General features: G+C 37.6%; 1 protein-coding gene across 1 annotated transcript in view; it reads right to left on the bottom strand.

Moving 5' to 3' along the window:
* Positions 1 to 27,654, bottom strand: part of LOC105231878 (protein timeless homolog) — a 455,353-nt gene that overhangs the window by 355,508 nt on the left and 72,191 nt on the right. The window contains exons 8-10 of the mRNA XM_049448228.1: positions 27,348 to 27,510; positions 17,915 to 18,048; positions 14,015 to 14,095 (exon numbers count right to left, since the gene is read on the bottom strand). Coding sequence (XP_049304185.1) covers positions 14,015 to 14,095; positions 17,915 to 18,048; positions 27,348 to 27,510 — 378 coding nt within the window. The remainder of the gene's footprint in view (positions 1 to 14,014; positions 14,096 to 17,914; positions 18,049 to 27,347; positions 27,511 to 27,654) is intronic.

Genomic DNA, 27,654 nt, shown 5'->3' with positions numbered 1-27,654 from the left:
TGGTAACCCTGGTTTAGAAACGGGTTATGAAAAATAAACTTTTGCTCAGCGGAGAGGCTTATTTCTGGGTCTGCATACGAAGTAAACAAGCAATATTGCCGCATTTGGGACGAAGAGCAACCTGAAGAGATTCAAGAGCTGTCATCTCATCCAGAAAGGTCAACTGTTTATTGTGGTTTCTGGACCGGTGGTTATCCACATTTCTTCAAAATGATGCCGATGGGAACGTAACCGTCAATAACGACCGTTATCGCGCCATGATAACTGACTTTTGCTGTGTGAAATTGAAGCTCGTGATCTCAGGGACCTTTGGTTTCCACCCGAAGACCGTACTTCCCATCAATAGAGTCATTGAGTGAACATTTCGCTGATCAGACATTATGTGTCGATCGATTGGCCACCAAGATCGTGTGATATCACACAGTTGGACTTATTCCTGTGAGGATATCTAAAGTCCGAGGTCTGTGTGGACAACCCCGCATCGATTTAGATCTTGGAGCAAAACATCACGCGTGTCATCAGCCAGTTACCAGTCAAAATGCTCGAACGAGTCATCGGAAATTTGGTTTCAACAGATGGACCATCTCATAAGTACGTAACCGTGGCCAACAATTGAAAAAGAAATTCCTGAAAACATAAATGCCAAAGAATGTTCATCCGAATGGTAATAAACATTCTCTATTAAATAATTTTTTTTTAAGTAGGGAACCTTGAAATGGATCACCCTTAAGTACATTGTCATATCTTACCTAAACAATTTTATATGAACCAAAACTAGAGTTCTCATGAATCCAATCTTTTAAGTCGGCAAAGCGAGATCTCGCAAACACGGGACAATTAAGAAGGATGTGTTGAGTGGTTTCTAGTACGTCTTCTTCCATACTGCTTCTGCAGCTGGCATCCATTAAGTTCAACACACGAGGATAGTGGAACACCGACCCTTTCCCATTCTACCAATAGCGAGTCCGGGGTACTTTTCTTTGACAGCTGATCAGCTTTACATTTACCAGCAATCCGCTCTGATCTAGCACTCACTCTAGTGCTAGTCTTATAATAAAGTGACACGAAGCCATGGACACCGAGGTTAGGCATCCCTTAACCGCCCTGTACGCAGTCAGTCAGTGAGCTCAACGCTTGTATCGTTGCCCTGAGAAGGCCACTAACTGACTGGATAAAGAAACTTCTGACTTTTAAGCTTGACGTAAAACATATATATTAAATTTTAAGGTAGCACAACGGACCGACGTTCAAAGCAGTTCAAGTGAGATCCTTTGTAGCAGAACCGGCCTTTTAAACTAACCAAACCTATAAACAAAGGAAGTTGACAATAATATTCTCCTGTGCTTGCTATTATGGCCTGAGTTCGCGATATAAAATAAACAGAGCAGAGTTCCAAAGGTTTTCAGTCAAAAAGCAGATCTCCACAACTTTTAAAACTTCATATAACTGCCTCTTGTCCTTTCTTTGTATTGTACCGTATTTTTTCCCTCATAAGTGTCTGTTTCATGACTTTTTTTTTATTAAACTCCCCATTTTCATGGTACTTTGTTTGCAACATAAAACTTTTGTGTGACAGCAGTAAAACGGTAGAGTTAGACTTTTGCAACGCAGCAACTCTGGTCACAACATCAATAATAATAACGTATGCACACGAATGTGTCTGTACTCGTATGCGAGTATGTTGTTCCCTCACTTATGGCTAGCTGTTTGTTTTGTGTTTTCGCTTTTATAACAAACACGAGCCCGACGACGAGCGCAAAAAACGTGGCAGTGAAAGGTCGTGAAAGTCACACTTAAGCTTTGCATTAAGTGAAATTCCACAGACGACAATCCGGTGTCATTGCCAAAGCCAAGGCGAAGAAGGAGTAACAAAACACAGAAAACGCATAAAAATGGTGTGAGCTGTGCGCTAACAGTGTGAGAGAAAGCGAGCGGAAGAGGGAGAAGCCCGTTAGAGCTGGTAAACAAATTGGCAAAGCAAGTGACAGGCAGACTAAAATGGCAAAAAAGAAGTGTTGCCATAAAACAGTGAGTCGACAACTTCAAGTGAGTTTTTTATTAAGCCGACTGGTTACTTCGTGTTGTTTGTGCGACTCACCTCATCGGCTGTGATATAGCCAATTACTTAAGGGCGTCAAAGTTTGTCTTAATATAATCCTTTGGCAGTGTTGTGATCTTTTGGCGCTTTGGTACAGTGCAAGGTAGCAAGTAAAGCGCTTTCAGAAAGTGCAACGAATGGAGGCTATGTAATTGTGGGAACTTGCGGTACGTATTAACCTACATTGTTTGCTCATGCTGTTAATATCTTTCAAAATATAGCATTCTCTTTCTCTCCTAATTTATTTCTTTCATCTCTTCTTGCTTTCTTTTTTTAATTTTTCCCTTTTATCATATTGCTACATTTCTTTTTCTTTCTTTCTCTTAACTACTTTCTTTTTTTTCTTTGTCCCTTAAGCTAAAACTCGCTTTCTTTCTCGCTTTATTCCTGTCACTCTCTATATATCTTTTGTTTTCCTTTTTTCCTCTCTATATACCTCTTATTTCATTTTTCCTCTCTTTCTTCTTCTTTTTTCTAAGTGACTGAAGAGTTCAATAGTATTAGATCTCGTAAACCCACAATTTTAATCTGTATTATTGACCTCTACCAAAAATCTGGTAATTGATACTCAAAGGGTAAGATACGATTCAAGCACATCAATAAAGAGAGTATAATTCTATTAAAGATTTTTAAATAACATACCATCGAGTCCAATTTTCGATGACTTGTTCGGCATTTTGACTGGTAACTGGCGAATGGCACGCGTAGTGTTTTGCTCCAAAGCCTGAACCAAAGCGAGATCGTCCGCATAGACTTTAAACTCTACATATCCCCACAGAAGAAAGTGTAACGGGGTGGTATTACACGATGTTGGTGGCCAATTGACCAGCCCAAAACGTGAAATTATCTGCTCACCGAAGGGTTCTTCTCTCAATAAATTCATCGTGTAGAAACCAAATGTTGCGAGATCAAGAGCTTCAATTTTAGGCATCAAATAGTCGGTTTTCATGGCGCGATAACAGTCGCTTCTACTTGAATCACTCGCTAAAAGGTAGATGTAGTAATATATGCGGTAGAAGGTATTCCAAACAGCTTCCAATAAAGCCTTAAATTATTATTATGAACTTCTTAAACTAGAATTCGTATAACAGGCTCTCATTGTGATCTCATAAAAGGGTTTTCAGAAGAAATCGTGTGAACATATCGGCACGTGAAGTTACTTCTCTTACAAAAAAATAAAATGGTGCTACTAAGATGATCGACAAAATTCTGATCCGAGAGTTTCAATCTGAGTTCAATGGCAGCAGCCTATTTGTAGTTTCTGAGACAGCCAGCTATTAAGCGCTTCGAGATATAGACTCTCAAAAGGTAGCTTTCTAACAGCTCAAATAAAGTATTTTTCTTATATACGCTCAAAAGTACTTTACTTTCAACAACCCTTTGCTACATTAAAAAACCCCAACTTGAACACAACAAAAAGCGTTTCTTTTTTCTTACACTTTAATATATTTACTAGACTTTTACAAATCTAATAAAAACAGACCCGTGCTCTACACACTCACACACATACTACTGCTTGTGCAAAAGAAGCTTTTAACTCTGACATAAATGAGATGAATACACTTCCCTCGTGACGACATGAGCACCGGCTAAATAAATTTGATGGCACTTTTTTATTGTTGTTCTACTACTTTTATTGTATTCTTCTTTGTTGCCATAGTACTTAGTTTTATATGAAAACTTAAAAGTATGTAAATTAAAATTATAACTCCGACGAAATTTGCACTGCAGCGCATGCAACAAAAACCGAGTTGCAAGCAAGCAAAATGCAAATAAGCATACAACAACAAAATGAGCACCTACAACGGGACGCTACTTATACAATAGCCGAGCGAAGCAAGCGTGAGCGGTAGAAGTAGAGCGAGCGGATAGCTATTAAGTGGAAAGAGTAACAGGTACTTTTGTGGGTGTATTAGTAGTGGATTTACGGAGTAGGAGTAGAAATAACGGTTTCCTATGTGAAATGGCAAGTAGTAATGCCATTAGCATAACTTTTGCTTTTTAACAAGAATATAAATTTTCATAAGCCGCATTTTCACAGCAAATGCAAGGCAATGGAAAGACGAGACGAGCGAAGATAGGAGCAGGGGCGAGAAGAGGAGACGAGAAAGGAAAGGAGAAAAGTAGAGGAGAGGAGAGCAGCAGAGCTAAAGCAAGTGTGGGAACTTCTAAACATTAAATATAATGGCATGTGAAGGGACATAGTTAGCAGTAAAAGGGGCGAAAAAAAGTCTTGTGTTTATGTTATTTGTGAGTGCTGGCAGGAAAATTATGGGATTACAACTTATAATAAATATTTGATAACCACAGAGAACTTTGTAGATATGTATGTATGTTTATATAAGCAAAAAGAAGCATTGAAATATTTGCGAATAGAGAGATGGGAAACGCTTGAAATAAATCTCTTTTAATAATAGACTAATGTTTTTCATAACAGATGTTTTTACAAAACTTTCACTTCCATAAAGTTTAGGTTGCAAGTAAATCGTTGTATCCAAAAAAAATTTCATCAAATGGCTGAAATATGAGTTTTCATATCTTTATTGCTATGAAACTAACTTATCATTTTGAATCTGAAGGTTACTTATACGACATGGTGTACGAACATCAATACGATTAGGCTGAGAACAGAGACGGCGTTCAGCAGAAAATTTACGTGATATTGTTCACATATGCATGGTCAAACATGTACCTTGTCAAGCAGGTTAAAATCCTCAGCTATAAAAAGATATTGACGGGGTAAAAATATTATTAAACTCTATCATGCACACAAGGACGAGAACGAAATTTCATTCAAATAAGAAGCAACAAGTATATTCTAGTATATGTGTGTTAATGAAAACATTAAAATATCACATCTATTAGATAACCTAACGATTTAAAGTCAGAAAGAAAATCAGAACTCAATATATCGGATGTATTTGTGCGAGCGAAAGTATTTGCTCGATTTTATTCATTTTTGGCGGTACTTAAAACATTCCATAGCAAGGAAAAACTGCTCTCATGACATATTAATTCCAGAATGCGACGCTCTCTGACTTGAATTAATGTACCTGACAGATTGAACAATATTTTCGGAAAAAAGTCAGCTGTAGGCACTGTGGACCTCACACATATTCTGTACTGGGACATTGAAAAGTCATGATCCAATTTTGGTTTTGGATTTATGCACTCTAAAATGAAAGTCTCATTTCAAATTCAATATTGTAATGTATGGAAACTTGGCGTCGATAATTTTTACATTAAGACATATAAAAATAAATAAAAAATCTTGAACGAAATTAGATTGAAGTCGTTAAGGTAGTTTCTGAGGGGTGTATGAATTAGCCCCCACTGAATTAACCCCCACCGGGCAAAATGACTTAAGCCCCACCAATTTTACAACAAAATTAAAAATGGCGGAAAGTGGGGCTAAAGTCATTTTCGTGGGGATTAATTCTTTTTTTTTTTAGTGGGGATTCTGTCATGAAAGAACCCCCACGTTTGGTGGGGCTTAATTCATTTCGATTGGTGGGGATAAAAGTATTTTCGTGGGGCTTAATTCATTTTAATTCCGTGATCTTTTATAAAAATAAATCAAACAGTTAGCAACGTAATACTTTTCACAGAAGAATTATGAACACCGGGGTTTTGGACCGACCAAGGATAATTTATTTCGAGCGCTCGATTGATGTTGTTTAGTTAATCAATAACAGAAATTGGTTTTTTATGTTATTTTTATAAAAATATGAAAAACTTCACAATCACTTCACTTTAACAAAAATGGCAAGGTTATGTTCGAAATTATGGCACAGCTGTTGTAAATTCGAATGGCCACTATTGATTCATGCACTGATCGTTTCGAATTATCGATATTCACAATATAAGAGTCTGAACGAGAATTGGTAAAAAATGAGAAATTAATAATTGGAAAATTTATAATTATTTTTTATAGCTGAACGAAGCATAATTTGGACACAGAAGAATTATGTACACCGGGGTTTTGGACCGACCAGGGATATTTTTTTTTTCGAGCGCTCGAAAAAAAATATCCCTGGTCGGTCCAAAACCCCGGTGTTCATAATTCTTCTGTGAAAAGTATTAAAATCACTAATAGTGCACATTTCGTAAAAGGAGAAACCATAATTTTGTAAATTATAAAATAATAGAAGAAATTTTTCCTTTTACGAAAGGTTAAAATCACAGTGTATGTACATTTCGTAAAAGGAGAAACCCATAAGAGAGTGTGGCAAACAATTTAATAAATTTAAATGCCCTTTTTGTCGTCAAGATGTTGACGAATATTTACACATTTTTCTTTAATTATTTTCTTTTTCTCACATTTTCATATTTTCATTTAATTCTTTACCTTTTTTTTTAAATATTACATACGTATGTATAATTGAATTTTTGTTAAAATTTTGATTTAAAAACTTGACGTTTTAAAGCAAGCAAAATAAATTAAAAATGAAGTAAAGTGGGGCTAAAGTCATTTTCGTGGGGATTAATTCCTTTTTTTTTTCGTGGGGATTCTGTCATGTAAGAACACCCACGTTTGGTGGGGCTTAATTCATTTCGATTGGTGGGGATAAATTCATTTTCGTGGGGTTTAATTCATTTTTTTTTTCGTGGGGATTCTGTCATGTAAGAACACCCACGTTTGGTGGGGCTTAATTCATTTCGATTGGTGGGGATAAAATCATTTTCGTGGGGTTTAATTCATTTTTTTTTTCGTGGGGATTCCGTCATTTTTGGTGGGGAAAGATTCACTAAGAAATTGGTGGGGCTTAAGTCATTTTGCCCCGTGGGGGTTAATGCAGTGGGGGCTAATTCATACACCGTTTCTGAGGTATAGGCCTTCACGCAAATATGAGCAGTGCCACGCCCATTATTCAATTTTGATCACAACTCACATAGAACTCATTCCTGCCAGCTTGGTCTCATTTAACGCATTCACATATTGAGTTATGACACTTTCAGTAATTTTCAACATAGCCGTTATATGAGGAGTGGGCGTAGTTGTCATCTAATTTAACCGCTTTTCATGGTGAACAAAGCATTATTTGCAATATCAACGCTCCTTGGTGTCCAGGTAGCACATTTCATTAAGTCTTTGGGCTTCAACTTGGCTCGACATTGCGTCATTTTCATTTACATATAAATAACTCTATATCTATCTCGATTAGTTTTAGATGAAATGCGGGTGAGAAGGCAATCGACAATGGCGGCAGTTTCGCGCCAACACAACCAACCGTTTAATGTCTGAAATTAAAGCTCATGATCTCGGCGACATTTAGTTTCAACAAGACGCTGCCACTTCTCACACATCGCATCATTCAATGGATCTATTGAGAGCACACTTCGGTGAGCAGAAAATTTCCCGTCTAGTCGATTCGCCACCAAGATCGTGTGATATTACACCTTTGGACTTTTTCCGGTGGGGATATGTAAAGTCTAAATGCTATGCCGACAATCTCGCTTCGATTCAGACATTGGAGCAAAGCCTCACGCATGTCATGCGTCAGTTACCACTCGAAATGCTGGAACGATTGATCGAACATTGTACTCAACGGATGTACCATCTGAGGCATAGCCGCGGCCAACATTTAAAAAAAATACATTTTCATTAAATTTGAAGCTACTGTGTTTTTTTTCTTTAAAAACGTAGGGAACTTCGAAGTGAATCAAAATAAATCGCAAAATGTCTTGCCGAAAATTTTTGTATAGGTATGTATATCGCTAGTATTAGGGTTTCTTTGTTCAAAACTCGCATGTTTAGTTTCTAATGAATGATATTAGAAACAATTTTCAGAGAAAACCCGGTTGAGATTTCCTAATAAAATGCGGAACACAGTTTCCTTACAAATATTCCGAAATTGGAAAAGACTCTGAAATTTGTTCTGAAATCCATTTCTATTTATTTCACAATATTGAGAGAAAAATTAAGTTTGGTTTCAAAACATTCTGACTTTTTATATTGAATTTGCAATCTTCCACAAAATCAAGTAACAAACACACGCCATTGCAATGAAGTGCATTGACGAGTTCTTCAAATCATTATAAAATTCTACTTTTCTAGTTCTGCAAATGACGTTCCTAACAAAAACAGAATTTTAAGTGAAAAATTGCAAAATAATCTTTTCAATTACTTTTCCATGTAAAAGAAACAAATATGAGCCTAAAACCAGGCATTACAGCTACGCAAGGTCGCAAATGAAAAACTTTAAATCCAAACTCTGCAATGCAGCGCTTTATCGAAATGCAAATTCGTTTGAAAATTAATATTGCTGAAATTCAACAGTGTGGAAAATAAGTATGGAAATAGAAATTAAAAATATAAGAAAGAAAAATAAATTTTCAATGAAAATGTTTTCAACGCGCTAAACTCGAATTTCATCAATTATTTCGCCAATTTCGCCGAACGTGCGAACATAACGAGCATAATACAATGCCGTTAGCTTAGATAACGTGCGAATAGGCTTAATTGGAAAGCAAAAGAGTTACAATGCATAAAATATTTGTTAAAAAAAAAACACGAAATTGGTTAGAAAAAACGCGCATAAAATCAATCAATTCAAGTGAGTGAGCGTATTTAATGAACTTAAACTTTTTTCCCCGAACTGGCTGTTAAATGTGGAACAAGGTCAATTTCGTGCTTTTTAAACTAATTTTTAACAAATTTTTTCATGCACAGAATTAGCCAAATAAGTTTAAAGCGCCGCTTTATGCCAGAACATTCAGCCATAAAATTTTTAATACAAAATTCGGAAATTAAATTGCCAAAATTGCACCACTGAGAGCGTATTATTAAGCCTTCTGCACATTATGCGCTTATAATTTATGTATGTGGGACATGACAGGCAGCCAGCCAGGAGCAAAAACTTTCCAAATATTGTTTTTGGTGCCAAAACTGGTCGCACCAGTGTTGCCGTTTTGCGTAATGGAATAGAAATATTTTTTTCTTAAGAGAGGAGAAAACGAGCTGGACTCAGCTAGGTATTATTTGTTATGGAAATGGATAGTAATTTAAATGGATACGTCTTGCGTCTCTCGAATTTAAGACAGATTATGGTGATTTCCATCTCATTCCAATACATACTCTTCTTCTTCTTCTTTATTGACGCTTCTTCTTTTCGCAATTTGGCACCAATTGTAGATTCCAAGCGAAGCCAGATCCTTCTTTATTTGGTCTTTCCAACCCAGTGGAGGTCTTCCTCTTCCTCTACTTTCTCCGGCGGGTACTACGTCGAGGACTTTACTTTTCAATTTCCTACTCAGTGGAAAGTTGTCAATTTTAACGTTGTTATTGGTGTTGATGCTGGTTCCAAAATAGACGAAATTATCTTCGACTTCAATGATGCGAATACTGTTTGTTTGATTGATGACAGGAGATAACAATACATCTTATAACCCTATAATACGAGCTCGAAATCTATTTGATTCTAATCTCAACAAATAGTGCTCGAATCTGATTGACCTTACAGTCGATTTCTGCGAACTCATTATTTCCATGGTTCCATTTTCCGCGTTCGGTTTCTTCTCGCCTAACTTTTACAATCTCATAAAATTTACAAAATCTCAGCCTTTATTTGACGTTAGATTGGTTCATGACATATACTTTTTGAAGATAATTTCAATTCGGAAAGTCCAATTTTGGGCAACTTTTTCGAGCATTAATAGCTCGAATTTCTTCGGAAATGTTGTCTTCCAAAGCTGGAATAGTTGCTGGCTTATTTCTGTAGATTTTAGACTTGACGTAGCCCCACAAAAAATATTTCGACATGTGAAACCACAAACCAAGTTCAGTTCTTCCATTTTTGGCAACAAAAAGTTTGTTAGCATCGAACGATAGCGATCGCCATTCACCGTAACGTTGCGAACAGCATCTTTGAAAAAATACGGTCCAATGATTCCACCAGCGTACAAACCACACCGAGTGCATTTTTCGGGATGCATGGGCAGTTCTTGAATTTTGCTTATTTACGTAGCCATTCAACCAGAAATGAGCCTCATCGCTGAACAAAATAAAGCGCGAAACACATTTCGAACCGAACACTGATTTTGGTAATAAAATTCAATGATTTGCAAGCGTTGCTCGTTAGTAAGTCTATTCATGCTGAAATGTCAAAGCATACTGAGCATCTTTCTCTTTGACACCATGTCTGAAATCCCACGTGATCTGTCAAATACTTAACCTCAAAAAAATCTTCATAATCAAGATTGTCAAGAACAATCTCGGACTAGACATTTTGTACCCATAGTTTTACTACCATAAGAGATTCATATAGAATTGTTACAGGCGTACAGAAATCCTTCCGGAAGCAAATGGAAGGACTTCCGTTATCGCTGTGCCATGATAACGGGAGAAGAAATAACTCCAGCAGCGGCTCTGAACGACCACTGCAGTTTATTTCAAGCCAAGGTCTTTGCTATTGTGAAAGCCGCGGACATGGTCTCCAATGCACCTACAGGCAGTTGTAGAGTCAACTTCTACGTAGAGAGCCAAGCAGCAATGAAGGCAGTAACTTCGTATGGCATATCGGTCAAAAGTGCCAAGCAGGGCAGCATTGGAAAGTGTTGCCAGAAGTAAGCAACTTCACTTCTACTGTCGAGGGCAATGAAATAGTGGAAGTGATAGCCATGCGGCTAACATCCGAACGTCGTATTGGAGCAAAATATAACGCTTGTCATTTGCCTGTTACCAGTTGAGATGCTCGAACGAGTCATCGAATGGATTGAGTCAGTTGTTGAATTAATTAGACGTGTTCATAGGGCTGATGAAACTCTATTATTTCACATTTCGCTGAGCGCTTCCTTGAAGAAATATAAGCAGAGTTTATATAAACTCCTTCTCTGAAGGTTTTTGTCCTGTTTCAGCCCATCGTCTATCCGAAAGTCAATATTATAGCCCTCCGAAGCCTCAAAAAAGGTAACTGGCATCATAAAGTTTTATTTACCATAATTTAATATATAGTAACCACACAATTCCGGGACTCATTAAAGTAGCAACACTGGCTGCAATTTAAATTACCTCTAACCAAAAGGGATTATGCGTCATCACAATGGCAACATTTAATAATCTACCAAATTTCCAAATAAATTTTAATACACACTCAACTTTATGCTTTAAAACTCGAAATTCCGTAATAATATTTACCAATAAATACTCATACCAAGCGAATATTTAATATTCCGTGGCCACGGCTACGGAAACACCAAAAGCTCAACAGCCTCAGCGCCGCACTTGGTCACGCCGACAAATCATTGGGGCACAGCAGACATGCAACTACCTCCAGATAACAGCATCTACATCTCGGAGTACTCAACCTGGACGCCAACGCTGCATTTAAGCAGCTACCAACAACCAGCTGGTCGCTCGGTTGCCTTGCCACCGAATGCGGTAAGCATATTTTATGGTTGCGGACTGCGTTCAAAGAACGGCCAATAAAAAGGTATTTCGCAGGACTAACGGTAATACCTGTAAGATGTGGAGTGTGCGGCGCGGCACAAGCACACAATGAAGGGTAGAGTGGCTGTGTGGCGGCTCGGCTTGGCGCACTGTGTATGAAGACACCAACCGGACTGGAGGAAAATTTGCACAAAAGCTGCTGCAAGGAATTTCTTCACGAAGCAAGTTAATTTATTACGCCAAATGCCTTTGTGTAAATTTAGTAGCAAGGTGAAGAAAGAATGTGCAAAATGGAGGAATAAAAGTAGACGGAACGTTTTAAGCATGGATTTATTGGCGACGCGTTGCACTTAAAGTGAATAGAAAACTTAAAATACAGTGGCGGACGGAGCTGGCACTCACGCTTGGTACGGAAAAGTCGTAAAGTGTTTTTTTAAATTTCTTAAAGTAAAGATAATTAACATTTAATGCGCATTAAATATCTGCGGAAGTATAAAGGAATCCTGCTTTGAGTGATTGTTCTTTTTAACAGAAGTGGCCGAAGCGACTGACAGGCTGCCAGCCAGCTTATTCCTTACTGAAAAGCGAATAAAACTAAAGCTGCTAAAGCGCTCTACGGGTCACCTTTTAGCGTTAAGATTTAAGGATTGATTCGATATAACGGCTTAAGGATACTGCTCACTGTTTACTAATATTTTAAAGGTTGCCGAACAAAAGACAGAAAACTCGGTTATAAAAATGGATCCTGAGAGGAAGAGCTGCGCCCTCAACGCTAGTCAAGAAGTACACTATCTTGCCAGCAGTGCCCGGTCACAGCGGTGTAGCCGGAAAGAGCAAAGCCGTTGAGCTATTTAAGGAGGGCACACGTACACCAATTTCATCAGCTTGGTTCGAGTCGGTTTTCTGATGTTCTCTTGCTTTTTAGTGCTGACCTTCCAGTGACCTCGACAAGCCCTAGTCAGCAACCACAGAACTTGTGCGACTACGACATCCTGCTAGCGCAAAGTGAACCGTAGGAGGTGCTCTGAGCTACTTTCTCTTAGCAAAGTCAATCTCACCGCAATTCTAGGTATTTTAACTTGACACTGCCCATGAGTTCAAAATCGGTACGGCTAAATATTTTGTCGGACATTCCTTGCCGCGGAGGAAGCAGGCACTTCCTTCTTTATAAACTGGCTTTTGCCAAACTGAGATTGAACTTTTTTGGTAGACACACCTTCGGCGAACATATCGAAGAGACTGGGATTCATATTAATCACCTTAACAAATTTATGGTAAGTTCCAAACACTTAGTTGATATATGGGGAAGTGGTAAGCCACTTTCTGGAGTTTCTGTCGAAATAACATCCATCGATTAGGATCAACAATCAAATACGGCGGCGAAGAACTGATAAAGAGCATTCATCAGCTTCTTTATAGGATATAGTTGGACGAAAACATACCCGACGATTGGAATTTAAGTGTGCACTGTCCACTATCAATGTGGCTTTAGGCCTAGAAAATCAACAACTGACCAGATATTCAACATGCGATTTCAAAGCTGTTTTTCACAGAACGAAAAGGAGCTGTCTTCATGCCACTATGTCTATTTGAGCAATACCAAAACCTTCATCAGGATCGGGATGGATGTCTCTGAGCCGTTCGATACCAAACGAGGTTTCAGACAAGGCGACTCCTTATCGTGGGACTTCTTCAATCTACTCCTGGAGAAAATAATTCGAGCTGCAGAGCTGAATAGAGAAGGTACAATCTTCTATAAGAGTGTACAGCTGCTGGCGTACGCCGATGATATTGAGATCAGACTTAAAAAGGAAGCGAAGCAACTGGATATGGTAGCGAACGAGGGTAAGACGTAATATCTCCACTCGCGATTTGGCTGCCACGTCACTGTTGACAGTCATACTTTCGAAGTCGTAGATAATTTCGTTTATCTTGGAACCAGCATTAACACCAACTCCTATGAGAGCCTTGAAATCCTACGCAGAATAACTCTTCCCAACGGGTCAATCAGAAATTCTGAGTAGGCAATTGAGAAGTAAAATCCTCTCTCGACAAACATCGACTATGGACGATGACAACATCTGATGAGTCGGCGTTATGAGTTTTCAAGAGAAAGTTTCTGCGAAATACCTCTACGACGACTTTAACATAGTTCATAGAATTAGGAGACAACAGCTACGCTAGCTAGGTCATGTCGCAGTACCCGCCAGGGGAAGCAGAGAAAGACCTCTACTCCGTTGGAAAGACCAGGTAGAGAAGAACCTGGCTACACTTGAAATATCCAATTGGTGCGAAACAACGAAAGGGAAGAACTACTCGAAATGGTTTACCGGGTACTGTAGTAATAATTTTAAAATCATTTTACAGAAGTTATAAAGACTTTAGTAAAAATCTTCAATACCTAAGTGATTTTACCAATTATTCATTCATAAATAAAAAAAAATAAATTTAATCAATATTAAAATACAAAAGTGTTTTCAAATACAATAAAATTCTCTTAATACAAATATTGACATTTAGGCACTTACCTGGCTGCTCGCAGTAGGGAAACGGCCTTCTCAAATAGCTGATCGCGCAAAAACCGATGCAAACGCAACATACAGTCTTCCCTGCAAAAATACGAAAAGAGTAGATAGGGAATCACAGACCAATTTAGAAATAAAAAAGATTGAAAACATGAAAGGAAACACAAAATTAATTTAAAATATACGAAAATGCAAAATCAGCAGAATAAAAGCGCACCAAAATGGTACAATACAAAACAAAACAAAGAAAACAAAAATACTCGTGCTGTGGAAGCAACAACAACAGCGCATGGAGATTTTCGTAGATGTTAAAAGGATTACAGCTGACATAAGGGATATGAGAGCCGGTCGTGGCTTCGGAGTTTGTATACTTTTGCTTTTTGTATTCCTTTGTATATTCATATACAAATACCTGTATGTATGTGTTTAGTAGTGTTTACAGGAAAAGCTACTAAAGCATTTGCTAGCATCGACAGAGCCAGGTGGTTGGTAAACCGTTGGATAAGTAATACAAATGAAATTAAAAGAGCTTTTCAATTTTCCAATTTTGTGCAACGAAAGATAACAACGTGGCCATCATGTAATAGATAAGCTAATATTCATTTACATGTGAATACTAAATGGCCCTGTGTATTTTTGGAATAATTAATATATGTACCCAGATTTAGCAAAAAAGTTTATAAATAATTTGCTTCGGTTGCTATCGTCACATATATGTATTTGAGAAAAGTAGGTTTTAGAAACAAATTTAAGCTCATTGTTCTACAGGTTTGGTTACCTAGTTCCCTAGGTGGCGCACATATCGTAATTACTCTTTTTAAGGTTGGGTTTTGCTGACAAGTAACAAAAAATATTATTTTGACATATCGAACTATATACATAGTTTTGTGGATATGCACACATATGGAATTCCTCTTAACTTCTGACGTTGACGAGTTAGCGTAGAAACTAACCTATAAAATTCGTAAATCAATCATAATGCCATTAAGGGATTGAATCTAAGCAAAATTCTGTCACAGCTATTTCAAAGATCCGTAAATCTATCATGTATAGCGTGGTTCTTAACTTCGAAAATTAATATGGAAGATTCTCTGGGAAATCGTTTGCACCGACTAGACAGGGTCAAGACACATGATCATCGGTCGATGTTTTGGATTTTATAGTATAACTACTTAAAAGTTTTAAATTCCTCGCCCACTAACCGAAATTGATACTTCTAATTTGTTTGGAACTATTGACGAAGCAAAAAAGCATTGCAGGGTAAAGCAAGAAATAGCGGTTAAAAACTATATGTATATAAATTCACCGCCACTGCTTTGTTCGTATTACCTAGATAGAAAATAATTGAGGTTTGGCACTGCGGGCTATGGTCCTATATCACATATGGTCACAAAGGTCCAGCGATCTGAGAAGTTGTTGGAGCTTGCTGGTCGCGATGGAGGTGACAACGTAAATAAGTCTGCTTCTACAAATTGCTGGACAATCTAGAATCAAGTGTTCTGCAGTTTCCGGTTCCGTGTCGCAAAACCGGCAGTGTGAACAAGAGATTATGCCCATGTTGGACAAGTGTTTCTTAAGACTGCACTGCCTAGTATAGAACGTGACAAGGAGACGGATTTTGTCTCGAGGGACTGAACATATCGATGTAACCTCCCTATAGTATAGCATAGCTTGTCTCACAAAGTTTCAAGTTTTAGTATTTATTGTCGTCAGTTAGGGTCACAAAATCGTCGTTTTCGAAATCGAAATTTTCTAGTGACAAATGTGATTTACCCATATATGGAGGAACAAGCTGCGTGATGCCTATATTTGTGGGTTACCTGATTGGATTGGTAAAGAAATTTACATAAACCCTTTTTACATTGATAAATAACTTCAATTGTCGCCAGTTTATAACATAAACCAAGCATCAACCACACACCTTATCTATGAAATATTTATATGTACATTTGTAAGTATATCGTCCGGGATGAAGCTGACATGACTCTGAGAATAAACTTTCAAAGAGGCAAAAAGTTGAGCTAATCAAATCTTCCGCAACGCACAAATATATGTGCATTAACATGCAACCTATACAGACATTTTAGTAAGCTGGGTTACTAAAAAATTAACTTCATTCAGAAATGCTACAAAAAAAAAGAAAAATGCGCAACATGTTATTGAACTGTTCGGTTGCCTACCTAAATAGGAAGAAAAGCTCTCAAAAACTTTACAAGAATTAAATAATGGATGATGTGAGTACAAATACGAGGCGCAAAGTTAATGAAGATTTTAGTGTGACTAAAACGAGATATTTCTTTCGTGTATCATTTGAAAATATCGCTATTCCCACATCTTTCAATGTATTTCTCTTAATGGCAATGAGTATTTCGATACTACCATGGCAAACTTCGTTGTAGCAGTTATTTTTTGGCAACCCTAATGTAAGGATTCGAAGAAAAGTGAAGCAAAAGCAATGAAAGGAAGTGTGGGTGGCATTCAACTCGACATTTAAACTCAGAGATGCCGAAGCTACTTGGCTCTTCCACTTTAGCCAGGTATTGATAGCCTGCTTTCAATGTTAAGCAGTCAAGTCAGATAAAAATTGTGTGCTTAAATTCTGAGGAAAACTTAAAAATTTCACTGGAAGGAATGTTTGGAAGCTAATGGAAAAAAATACGTTTTATTAAAGCTTCTGTAGTCAATTGGCATTCTGAAGATTTCTATCAAAGGTTAGAACAGTTGAAAAAGAAAAAATAGTAATATTTAATTTAACTTGATAACATGTAAGGGTGGGTTAAGTTCGAATGTAACATTCAATTGTGGAAAACATTATGAATGGTAAGCTTTGAGACATTTTCACAGCACCTTCAGTAACTGTATATGTACATATGTATTATGGGAACAAGCAGATAAAAGCGTACATGGAACAGCAAGAGGTAAAATTGGACCGAAAGATCAAATATAGATCGTACAAATATTTAACACGTAACGTTATGAACCTCGCAATCGAACCAGTCAGAATTTATCTATTAAAATTTTTCAAACACATAACCTGTCTCCAATGTACGCTTTCTGCGTACGTAACTGTCGACTGCAGTGGTCCGATTATGCCAATCTACGAACTCTGCTTTAATTTTTTGTGAAGGAATATGCGTTCCATCAAGATATCTCGATTCTTACTCAAGTTAGGGCTTTCACGGATGCGTGGACAGACAGACATACTTCAACTCGTATTGTCATCCTGATCATTTATATCTATCTCGATTAGTTTTAGGTGGTATAAAGTAAGTTGTAACCAACAGATCAATGCGTTCCTTAAGTTCATGATAGTTTAAAAACATTTCTTTTTCAGGAAGTTGTATGTTTTTTGAACCAAGAAGGTCTCTTTTAAGGTTGTTATACCTGGTATATTTCTTTTATTTTTTTTTGTAAGTAATAAGTTGGCTTTCTCGAAGTGAGATAAAGCTTATTGGCTCTAAATCAGACTTTCTTATTCGAAAAAAAAATGGATTGTAAGTACGTAAAATATGGACACGAATTGGCATATTTCGCCGAATAACTCAATTTTGCGTTTCAATCCGCAATTACAAATGTTTACGAACTTCCAAATATTTTACTTTGGTGGACCTTTAACTGGCCGAATTGAACGGACCTGGAACACATATTTTATACTCAACAAGTGAAGTTAAGGTCTTGTTACTTGAAAAGCCTGGCTTTCTTGGTGAAAACTATACTAGATATTTTTGACTATATCTATTGGATTGCTGAGAAGCTTTCTATTGAATTTATTTAATTTCATTTTTAAAGAGTTATATGAAATCGCTTCTTAGATTTGGCCGAAATTTACTCGAAATTATCATCGAAAATTATTAAACAGAAATTTCTGATAAGAGGAATATTAAAATAATATTCATAACTTACTTTTGATCGTCGATGCTTTTCTCAGACGTCGCATCAAATGGCAGAGGTTGATCCTCTTCGGGCAACTGGAGTTCATTGGTGAGTGTTACACTTATCTCACCGGCTATTTCAGCCCATTTATTGGAGAGCTCCTCCTGAAATTATAAAAACATAAACGAAAGAATGAATGAGAACATGTTGTAAAATTGTATAAGTATTTGATTGAGTTAGAGAAATCGGTTTAAAATCATACACTATGTTAAGTCTTCGAGGCTCTAAGGGATTATTATTAATGCAAGCATGTCGAGATAACCAACCTCTCATTAACAAACTAACCCTCTACAGTAGTATGAACACAAGAGATAAATTGCATCATACACTCATAAAAGAATTTTTGTATACTAAATTTTAAAACTCAATATTCAAAATTTAAAAACAAATCAAAAAAATGTATTGTTTACCTTGGAAAGTGGCGGAAGTGCTATAAATTTATTACCCAAATATTATAATATGAATTGCTACTTAATAAGCCTAAGGCGGATTAACAATAACATCAATTCTTAAATGAATATTTTAAAATAAATTAGTATTAATTTTATTTCTCTATTTAGACAATCGTTATGCGAATGTTTATTATGCATATTCATTTTCATATTTTTTAGCATTTTGTGTCAATATTTTTTACTTCCGCTGCCATAAAATACCATTGTTGGGCATAATAATTTATAACTTGCTTACACTGAAGCTTTAAATACCTATACCCGCCACATGAAAAAAGTTTTCTAGATAATCGCTAGATTTTGATCGTCTCAACTATACTTTATAGTATTTCCGACGTTATTTTCTCTCTATAGTCTGACCGAAAATAGCATTTCCCAAACCTACCATTAGATGACTTCAAAGACAACTAACTTGAACTCTACCATCCAAAAGAGGACCACGGGCGATCTGAGGGCGGGAAAAACATGGAAAAGGCGTGCTTGGATTTTTAAGAGTTAAACACAGTTTATCTCAATTTCCGGCAAAATTACAAGTCCTATAGAAGAAAGTTATAATGAAAAAGTTGATTGAAAATCTTTTACTTTCTGTTGGTTTGAAAAATATATTAAGACAGGGCAAAAAATAGTAAGACCTTTTAATTTAAAATTCGCGCGAAAACCCATTCCACGAAATTTTTGTTTTTTAGGTTAGAATGGCTGTCAATGACACCTATGTCAAATGTCACATCAAAACAGTCATCAGTGTTTAGTATGCGTTTGTCTTTCTGCAGTATATAAAGTGCATTCGGCGATTTTTACGATGAATGATATTATCGAACCAATAAGTTCCACTAATTTTGTGCGCGGAATCAAATTTCTAGTGCAGAAACGTTCAGAATGTTGGCAAAGGCCTTCAGTGATAGTTGTTTGTAGCGAACAAGTCTTTTTAATTGGTACAAACTATTCAAAGAGGGTCGAGAACGCGTTGACGACGAAACACGTCCAGAACGCCCATCCACATCAACTGATAATCAACACATCAATAAAATAAATGAGTTGGTGCTTGAGAATCCAGGATTGACATTCAGAGGTCTTACTGACATCGTTGGAATATCGGAAGGATCGATGAAAACCATTTTGAAAGGTTATTTGGTTCTAAGAAAAGTGAAAGTGCGATTGGTTCCAAAAACACTATTTTTTTTTTTCGAAAAACAGTGTCACGATAACGACTATGAAACAATGCTTTCCGATTACCAGTGTGTCATGAAACGTATTATTGCTGGCGATAAGTCTCGGAGCTAAGCTTACGACCTGGGAACAGACGATCATTCGCAAAGGTGAGTCGAAGCCGAAAAACAGGTCAAAGCAGGTCAAAAATCAAGGTTGTCTAACAGTTTTCTTCGATTATTAAGGTGTGGCGCACTTCGAATTCCTTCCAACTGGTCCATCCGGTCAACACAGAATACTATTTACGTGTTAGGAGTCATTTGCGCGAAGCTTTTCGTAAAATTAGGCCGGAATTTTGGAACTCTTGGTTTTTACATCACAGTTGTTCAACCAACATCGTGCCACAACCACCGTATTTGACTGCTTTAGTTGACTTGACTTCTAGCTATTTAGCAAACTCAAACGAGCGCTCTGGGTAAAATTGTTTTGAGTCAATTGAAGGCATTAAACGTGGATCGCTAAGCGCATTGAAGGCTATTCCGGAAATTGATTTTAACAACTGTTTTGAGGATTCGAAAAAACGTTGGCACAAGTGTATTGGGGTCAAGAGGAATTACTTTGTGGGAGATGACATAGATTTAGAGAAATAAATTAAAAATTTAAAAATTATGAACGAGGGCTTACTATTTTTTATTTTCTTAAACATTTGAATAATAAATTTGCTCAGAAAATGGAAAAACAGAACCCACCAAAACCCAAGATTTACACTACCGAGTGATTCAAAAAATTATCTCAATGATTATTATCAAAACCTTTATTCCTCTGATTATCACTCCAACCGTTTTTTAGGAATTTCCATTGTTATACCGGATCATTTTCGGAGAATATTTTCAAAAACATATACATTAAAAAAATATGAAAAAAAGAAATTATTATTTTTTAAACTCAAGTAGGGGATATAAACCTTACTGTTGAATTGCTGAAATTGATTTAATTAATATCAGTGCTCCAAGAAAACTTACTAATCATATTAAATTACGTAATTTATTTGTAATAAATCTATTCAGATTTACAAATAATTTCAGGAATAATTCTCTAAGAGCACTTTAATAGCTAATTTGTAACAAAGTAAGCGGCTCCAATATTTTCCGAGAACTGTGCGCAATGCACATATTTGCTATAACTGTAATTACTAATATTATTTCCGTAATTTGCATATCAAATAGAATATGTTATTTAGTCTATTTGCAATGTGCATTTCTCGTTACATAACTTGGTTGCCCTAATTTTCGGGCAGAAAAGTTAAATTGAAATTTCCCCCACAGCGTGTTCGCCACTGTCTACAATGTTTTGCATATTTAATTGGGAAATTTCTGTGAAAACATTTCATTTTTATTTTAAACAAATTTCCGTTTGCCCAACTACACATATTGCTTCCGTTTGCCGCACCTTTTTTACCGTTTTACCGACTTATTTGCATTCGAGCATTTTTATTTGTTCGGCGAGGCCTGCAGCAGAGCTGATTAAAGCGCTAACTAGCTGACAATAGGCGGCTAACACACATCATTACATATATACAAATACTAATACAAAGACACATATACGCACATACACACGCATGTAATTGAAAATGTTGCAACAAAGCGGGCAACAATGCGATCTCACTTATTAATTTCAGCTTAATTTTGCCGTGCAATTTACTTTGGTAATTTTAAAAACAGTATTTAAAACAAAAAAAAACAAAAACAATATTGTGCAATAATATGAAAAATCAAACGAGGAACAAAAAGGAAGTGGCAACGGAAGTGCAGCGTCCAATGAATTTCATTTGCTAACTTTTTTAGCTTGAGGGTGGTATGGACCCCAAATCGTGTGTGTGTGTGTCTTTGTAACAGATTAAATACATTAAACGCTCAATTTAATTGCGCGCTGCATCATTTCACAGTAATTTATTAAAACATTTTTATTTGCAAATAAGCTGCTTGGATTGTTTGTTGTTCTTTACTTCGCATTGTTGGCATCCGCTGTTTCTACATAACAGGATTCATTTAAGTTTTTCAATATAAAATTATATGTTTTTAAACAGTTAAGTAGTGTAAGAATTTTCTTTTTAACCGCACTTAATAGTGACCAAAAACGGTACTTTTACATATGGCTGAGCTGCTGGAGAAGTTCCTATCTTAGGCCAAGTAACCTTTGAGTAGCCAAAAAACATCCGTTTAAAGGCTAGCTAAAGTGAGAAGGTGAAACATTCCTACCAAGAGTTGTGCGAGACCCGCCACGTAAAAACCATCCTCAATGAAAAGAGCAAAACAGCATCGAATGACAGACCCCCCTTTCGTTACGACCGTAAAATATGGCTATGTAAAAAGACGTTCAGCAATACCAAAAGCTTCGTAAATATCGGGAAGGACCTTCCGAGCCGTTCGATGCTACATGAGGTTTCAGACATTGTCGTGGTGTAAAAACCAAGAATTGTCTTTCCACAATTCCGGCCTTTTTAGGCGGATAGCGTTACGCAAACGACGCATAACGTTTAAATAATATTCCTTGTTGACTGTTTGACCGGTTGGAAGGAATTCATAATGCACAACACCACGATAATCGAAGAAAACAGTCAACATGACCTTGATTTTTGAGCGACTTTGGCGGGATTATTTTGGTCTCGGCTCTCTTTTGGTAAGATATTCGCTCGATTGATCGGTTGTTTCGGGGTCGTAAGCATAGATCCAAGTCTCATCGCCAGTTATAATGCGTTTCATGACACCCTGGTAGTCGGAAAGCATCGTTTCACACACTTCAACGCGACGCCTTTTTTTCCAAAAAATTCAATGTTTTCGGCACCAGTCGAGATTTGACGCGCTTGAGGCCCAAAACATCCTTCAAAATGGTATTGGCTGAGCCTTTCGATATGCCAACTTCATCCGCAAGATCTCTAATTGTTAATCGACGGTTTTTCAACACCAAATCTTTGATTTGTTGAACGTGAGCTTCGTCGGTTGAGGTTGATGGTCGCGCTGGACGCTCTTCGTCTTCGACACGTTCACGGCCGGCTTGAAACTCACTATACCACTTGTAAACATTTTTTTTTAGACACAGCCTTATCACCAAAGGCTTTCTGCACCATCCTCAACGTATCCGTAGCAGAAAATTGATTCCGTAAACAAAGTTTAATGCAAATTCTTTGCTCAACAAATTGCGACATACTACTACTGACGGGCTGTACGGACTGAGTAAGATTGAGAGGTCCTCTCTTGACGAACAAATAGCGAATTCTAAAAGTCACTCATCATCCCAATCCTGCTATATGGTGCAGAGGCATGGACGATGACAACATCTGAGTCGGCATTACGGGTTTTCGAGAGAAAGGTTCGGCGGAAGAGTTATGAACCGCGAATACCGCAGTCGTTGGATGAGCTGTAGGAGATATACGACGTCATTGGCTTAGTTCAGCGAATTAAGAGACAGCGGCTACACTGACGAGGTGATGTCGTCCGAATGGATGAAAACACTGTGTAGGAAAGACCAGGTGGGGAAGGACCTCGCCATACTTGGAATATCCAATTGGCACCAAACTGCGAAATGAAAGAACGACTGGCGCACCGTCGTAAACTCGGCAAGAACCGCATAAGCGGTTTCCCTGCCAATAAAGAAAAAGAATATTGAAAGTGTGCTGGTCTCACTAATATCTATAGTCGTCTCTATCTTACTATCTTATGTCACATAACGGCTCGGCAATACTCGTATTAGTTTGTGCAGAGCCTCAACAATTTTCGGAGCAACAGCAGATTTTGGACGATCTTGAGGAAATCGCTTTTGGAGTGATCTTCGACTTCGATTGAGTTCACCATACCATCGATGAACACTGGCCTTTGATGAGCCTTGAGGAGGATTTTAAATATTTGAAAACTGCCAGAAGCGTCGATATTCGATATGAACAGTGTACTCTTCTGCTTTTATTTTGGCAAGTTTGTTAAGATATATATTTTCCGCAGCAAAAAAAACGTTCAAACTATAATTCCATTCATTATTCAATAGATATATATCTACATATGTATATATATATATATTGCAGCTTGAAATTACAAAGTTTATTTTTTTATTATTTAAAATTTTAGCACCTTTTGCTGACAGAGAAAACATTGACAGTGAGTGAGTGAAACACGAAAGCGCTGGTCAAACGGCGGTGCATTTGTCAGCGGAAAAAACTATAAATTTCAACAGACTGCAACCGATTCCGTGCAATAACCCTCAGCCCCCTAGCAACGCGTCAACACAGGCAAGTGTCTGTGTGTGTGTACATGTTTGCATGCGCCGGCACCGCTGCACTAAATGGACAACTATTATTACAGTTAATATTTAAATTTATCAATAAAATAAATAACGACCAGCCGAGAGGCGACAAGAGGCAAAAGGAGCGCAGGCCAAAGTTAACACGTCGCGGTGTAGTGTTGGCGCAGCGGAAGTCATGTTGGGTGAGCGGGTGCGCAGACCGCGGGCGTACAGACGCGATACTGTAGACATACAGCTATATCTACATTTATATACATATGTTGTATTTATATATATATAAAACGGAGTGAAATGCAGCGAAATGACCGAGGAAAAGCGGCAAAATGAAATGAAATGTCTCTGCTGATTGGACCAGCAGCAGAGCGCGCCCGGCGGCAGATGCCCTCGCAATGAGGCAAATATGCAGGCAAGCAATGGCTAGCGGTGCTTGGAGGTGGCGGCGCGCCAAGAGAAAATACAGACGATAGTTTTTAAATCCGCGCATCGGCGACGCAGTGTGGCAATCAATCAGCGCGGCAGAACCGCGACAACGGCTGCAAGCGCACCAGTGGCGATGGCGGCGATGGTGGCGGCCATTATTGCGAGTCATTGCGCTGGTGATAAATTAATGTACATACATATGTATATATGTGTATAAGTAAGCGCGTATTTGTGTTTAAGTGCTGGCGCAAGCTTAAGTGTTTGTGTATGTATGCGTGTATGTGTGAGTGTTTTTGTATAATAAATATATAATATATGGCGTAGTGCAGCTTACACCATTGCTGCGCATGAAATATATTTTACGCAGTCGAAATGTATGTCGAACGGGGTCTTGACTCCGCAACGACTCCATTAAAATTTGAATGAGCGTTAAGCTGACGATGCGCAATTTAAAAACAAAACAAAAACAACAAAAGTGGAGAGTTTGAAGTCGCAATTGTCTGCTGGTACTGGTACAATACATACAGCTTGATACAGGGTGTGTCAAAGGCTTGAAAACTAAAATGTTGTGTAGAAATGAGATAATTATAGCAAGAAAATATATTTTTCCAAGGAATACTTGTGGAAAATAGAGATTTTATTTTAATAAGTTGAAGTCAAACTGGAGTTTGAAAAGGTTACAAATGGAACCGATTGGTTAAAATATGTCTAAAATACAACAAAAATAATAAAATTCATTTTCGGGTCCTCACTTTTCTTCGCTATGTTTCAGCAGTGTCCTCTTATAAAAAAAAATTAAATCAAAACAAGGGAGTATATGGTATAATCGCTTGCTATTCTAAATGATTTATGCAATTTGTCTGTTCGATTCGCCACTCTGCTAAATAGAGCGTATCACATTTTTTTGATGATACCTTTGAGTACAAGAGAAAAGAGATATGTATTTCTGAATCATCAATTCATATCAAATCATCTGATGCCGGTGAGAACTTAACCGTTATCGCGCCATGATAACCGACTATTGTATGCCTGAAATTGAAGCTCGTGAAGTCTAAAATCTATGCGGACAATTCCGCTTCGATTCTTTGCCTTGGAGCAAAACCTCACGCGTCTCAATCGTCAGTTAACAGTCGAAATGCCCGAACATATCATCGAAAATTGGATTCAACGGACGGACCATCTGGGACAAAGTCGCGGCCAACATTTGAAAGAGATAATCTTCAAAAAATAAATGCCAACACTATTCTTTCGGATGATAAAAAAAATCATTCCTCATTAAATTTGAAGTTTCTGTTTTTTCTTTAAAAAAAACAAAGGAACTTCGAAATGGATTACCCTATAAATGGTAACAGACAAAACATACACTTCGGAGAAAAATAATTGCAACAAAATATCAACGCTTTGATCTACCTTATATTTCCAGCACTATACATACGAGTCTAATATTAATAAAAATCAGTCAGCTAAATACGACTACTGAACGTTTGGATGCCGGCAATTGCGTTGCTGCGAAGTGCGTTCTAAGATTCAGAGAAGCTGGACATATGACGAGGTCCGATCAATGAAACGCCGAAATTATCCCCTACTTCAAATGCACTCCTGACAACTTTGATTATCGCGGCGCAGAAACTACCCGTTGCGGCCCTTTTCCCGCTCACATACTGATAAGAGATAAGTGGGTGGAGAAGAGTCGCTGGGAAAGAGGCACCGTGAGTTCTATCACGGATGGGTCGAAGCTAAGAGAAGGAGTTTTCTGTAAGGAGCTAGCCGCCAATTTTAGCTTTAAGCTACAGGACCACTGTAGTGTCCTTCTGCCCGAAATGGCTGCTCTCTTCTTTTAGGGTGATGAGCATTTACTGCAGCAATACTAGGGCGGATTTCTCTAACTCTGTGCTCAACGCTAGCCAAGGGGTGTCTATCTTCACAAGAAATAGCATCAAACTACTTCATCATCAGACTCCTTTGGGTGCCTGGTCATAGCGGAATCGTTGGCCAACCATAGACGCGCTCGCTCACATCGAAAAGATATCGAGTTGGATCTCAATTGGCGTTTTGTGTTCAACTACTGAACCGAGATCCATTGGTGTGTGCGCTTAGCAGACTCGGGTCAACGACCCACTCCTGTGCGATTCTTTTGGTCTACTTGCCTTTAGAAAAGTTCATCTTTGTAGGGTTCTTACTGGACACTATCAATGCAATCAAGTTGTGAAGCAAAAAATCATAACGAAGGCAAGTTGTTGGCTGAGGGTGAGACATCTAAGCTGTCATACTTTCGGCGAACCAGATGGCATAGCCAAAATTGACAACAGTCGTCTCAACACGTTTGTGGTAGACTTAAAGCGCTTTGTCGGTCTTATAATCGATTATATAGAGTTTTAGGTAACACAATAGACTGGTGTTCTGAGCTATCCAAGTTTGATCCCTTTTAAGATTTACCTCTTAACCTAACCTAACATAACATAAAATTGTGTCAAAAGGAAGCAAGTGATCAAACTATTTCGAGAGATCGTACTGGTGGCATATATAGGATGTTTTTTTAATCTTGAAGAACAACAAAAAAGTTTTCGCAATTCAAAACATTATCTGATGAAGGTTTAAATTCTCAATACTCGTATGTGTCAATAACTTAGTTTCTTCCTTATACCGATAAATACTTCCACATTTTCACACTTCAGTGTACATGATATTCGGCAGTCGTTCAACCAGTTAAACACTCGCTGCCGACTTTGCTTTATTTTCACTCAATTAAACTTGATGTCTCGTTATAAAATTTGCAAAAAGCTTACGACTTTTCATCAATACAATGTCAGAGGGCAACAAGCGGCTCTGCGGCGTAAACTGTTTGCACTAGCAATTTAAGGCAGTTGAATGCGAAGTGAGGCAAAAAACTGCCGGCTAATTGTGCATCGTTACCGCGCAAAAGGATTTTTAAATATTTACTCGTTTTTTGTTTTCTTGTTTCGTGCAGTGACATAATTAACTTTAATAGTTTGGCACTTTGTGTGTGTGAATGTGTATTGTCATGCTGTTAACTGTAAATTAATTTTTAGTTGACCCGCAATGCCGGCGGCCCAGTTTTTTCGGAGTGCACCTACCTCAGTGAGTTGCGGTTTTGGTTCCGGCTTTTTATTTGCTTTCGACTTGCGTCCACCCTTTTTGGTGCGTTTCTTCTCCTGCAACAGCACGGTGTCCTTGCAGAACTTCTCCATCATTTTAATGAAAATGTTGGCCGTTTCGATCACATCGCGCAGATAAGCTCTGTGGAGAGAATGAAGAGTGTGGAAAAATATATTAAATATACATATATATTAAAGTCGATGAAGTCTTTAATGAATTACAATTACGTAAGAGTTCCTTGCTTTAATGTTTTGTAATGAAATTTTTGGGATAATATCAGAATCG

This window comes from Bactrocera dorsalis, chromosome 2, assembly GCF_023373825.1.
Source record: "Bactrocera dorsalis isolate Fly_Bdor chromosome 2, ASM2337382v1, whole genome shotgun sequence".
Classification (NCBI taxonomy): domain Eukaryota; kingdom Metazoa; phylum Arthropoda; class Insecta; order Diptera; family Tephritidae; genus Bactrocera; species Bactrocera dorsalis.
This window is presented reverse-complemented; position numbering and strand designations above follow the sequence as displayed.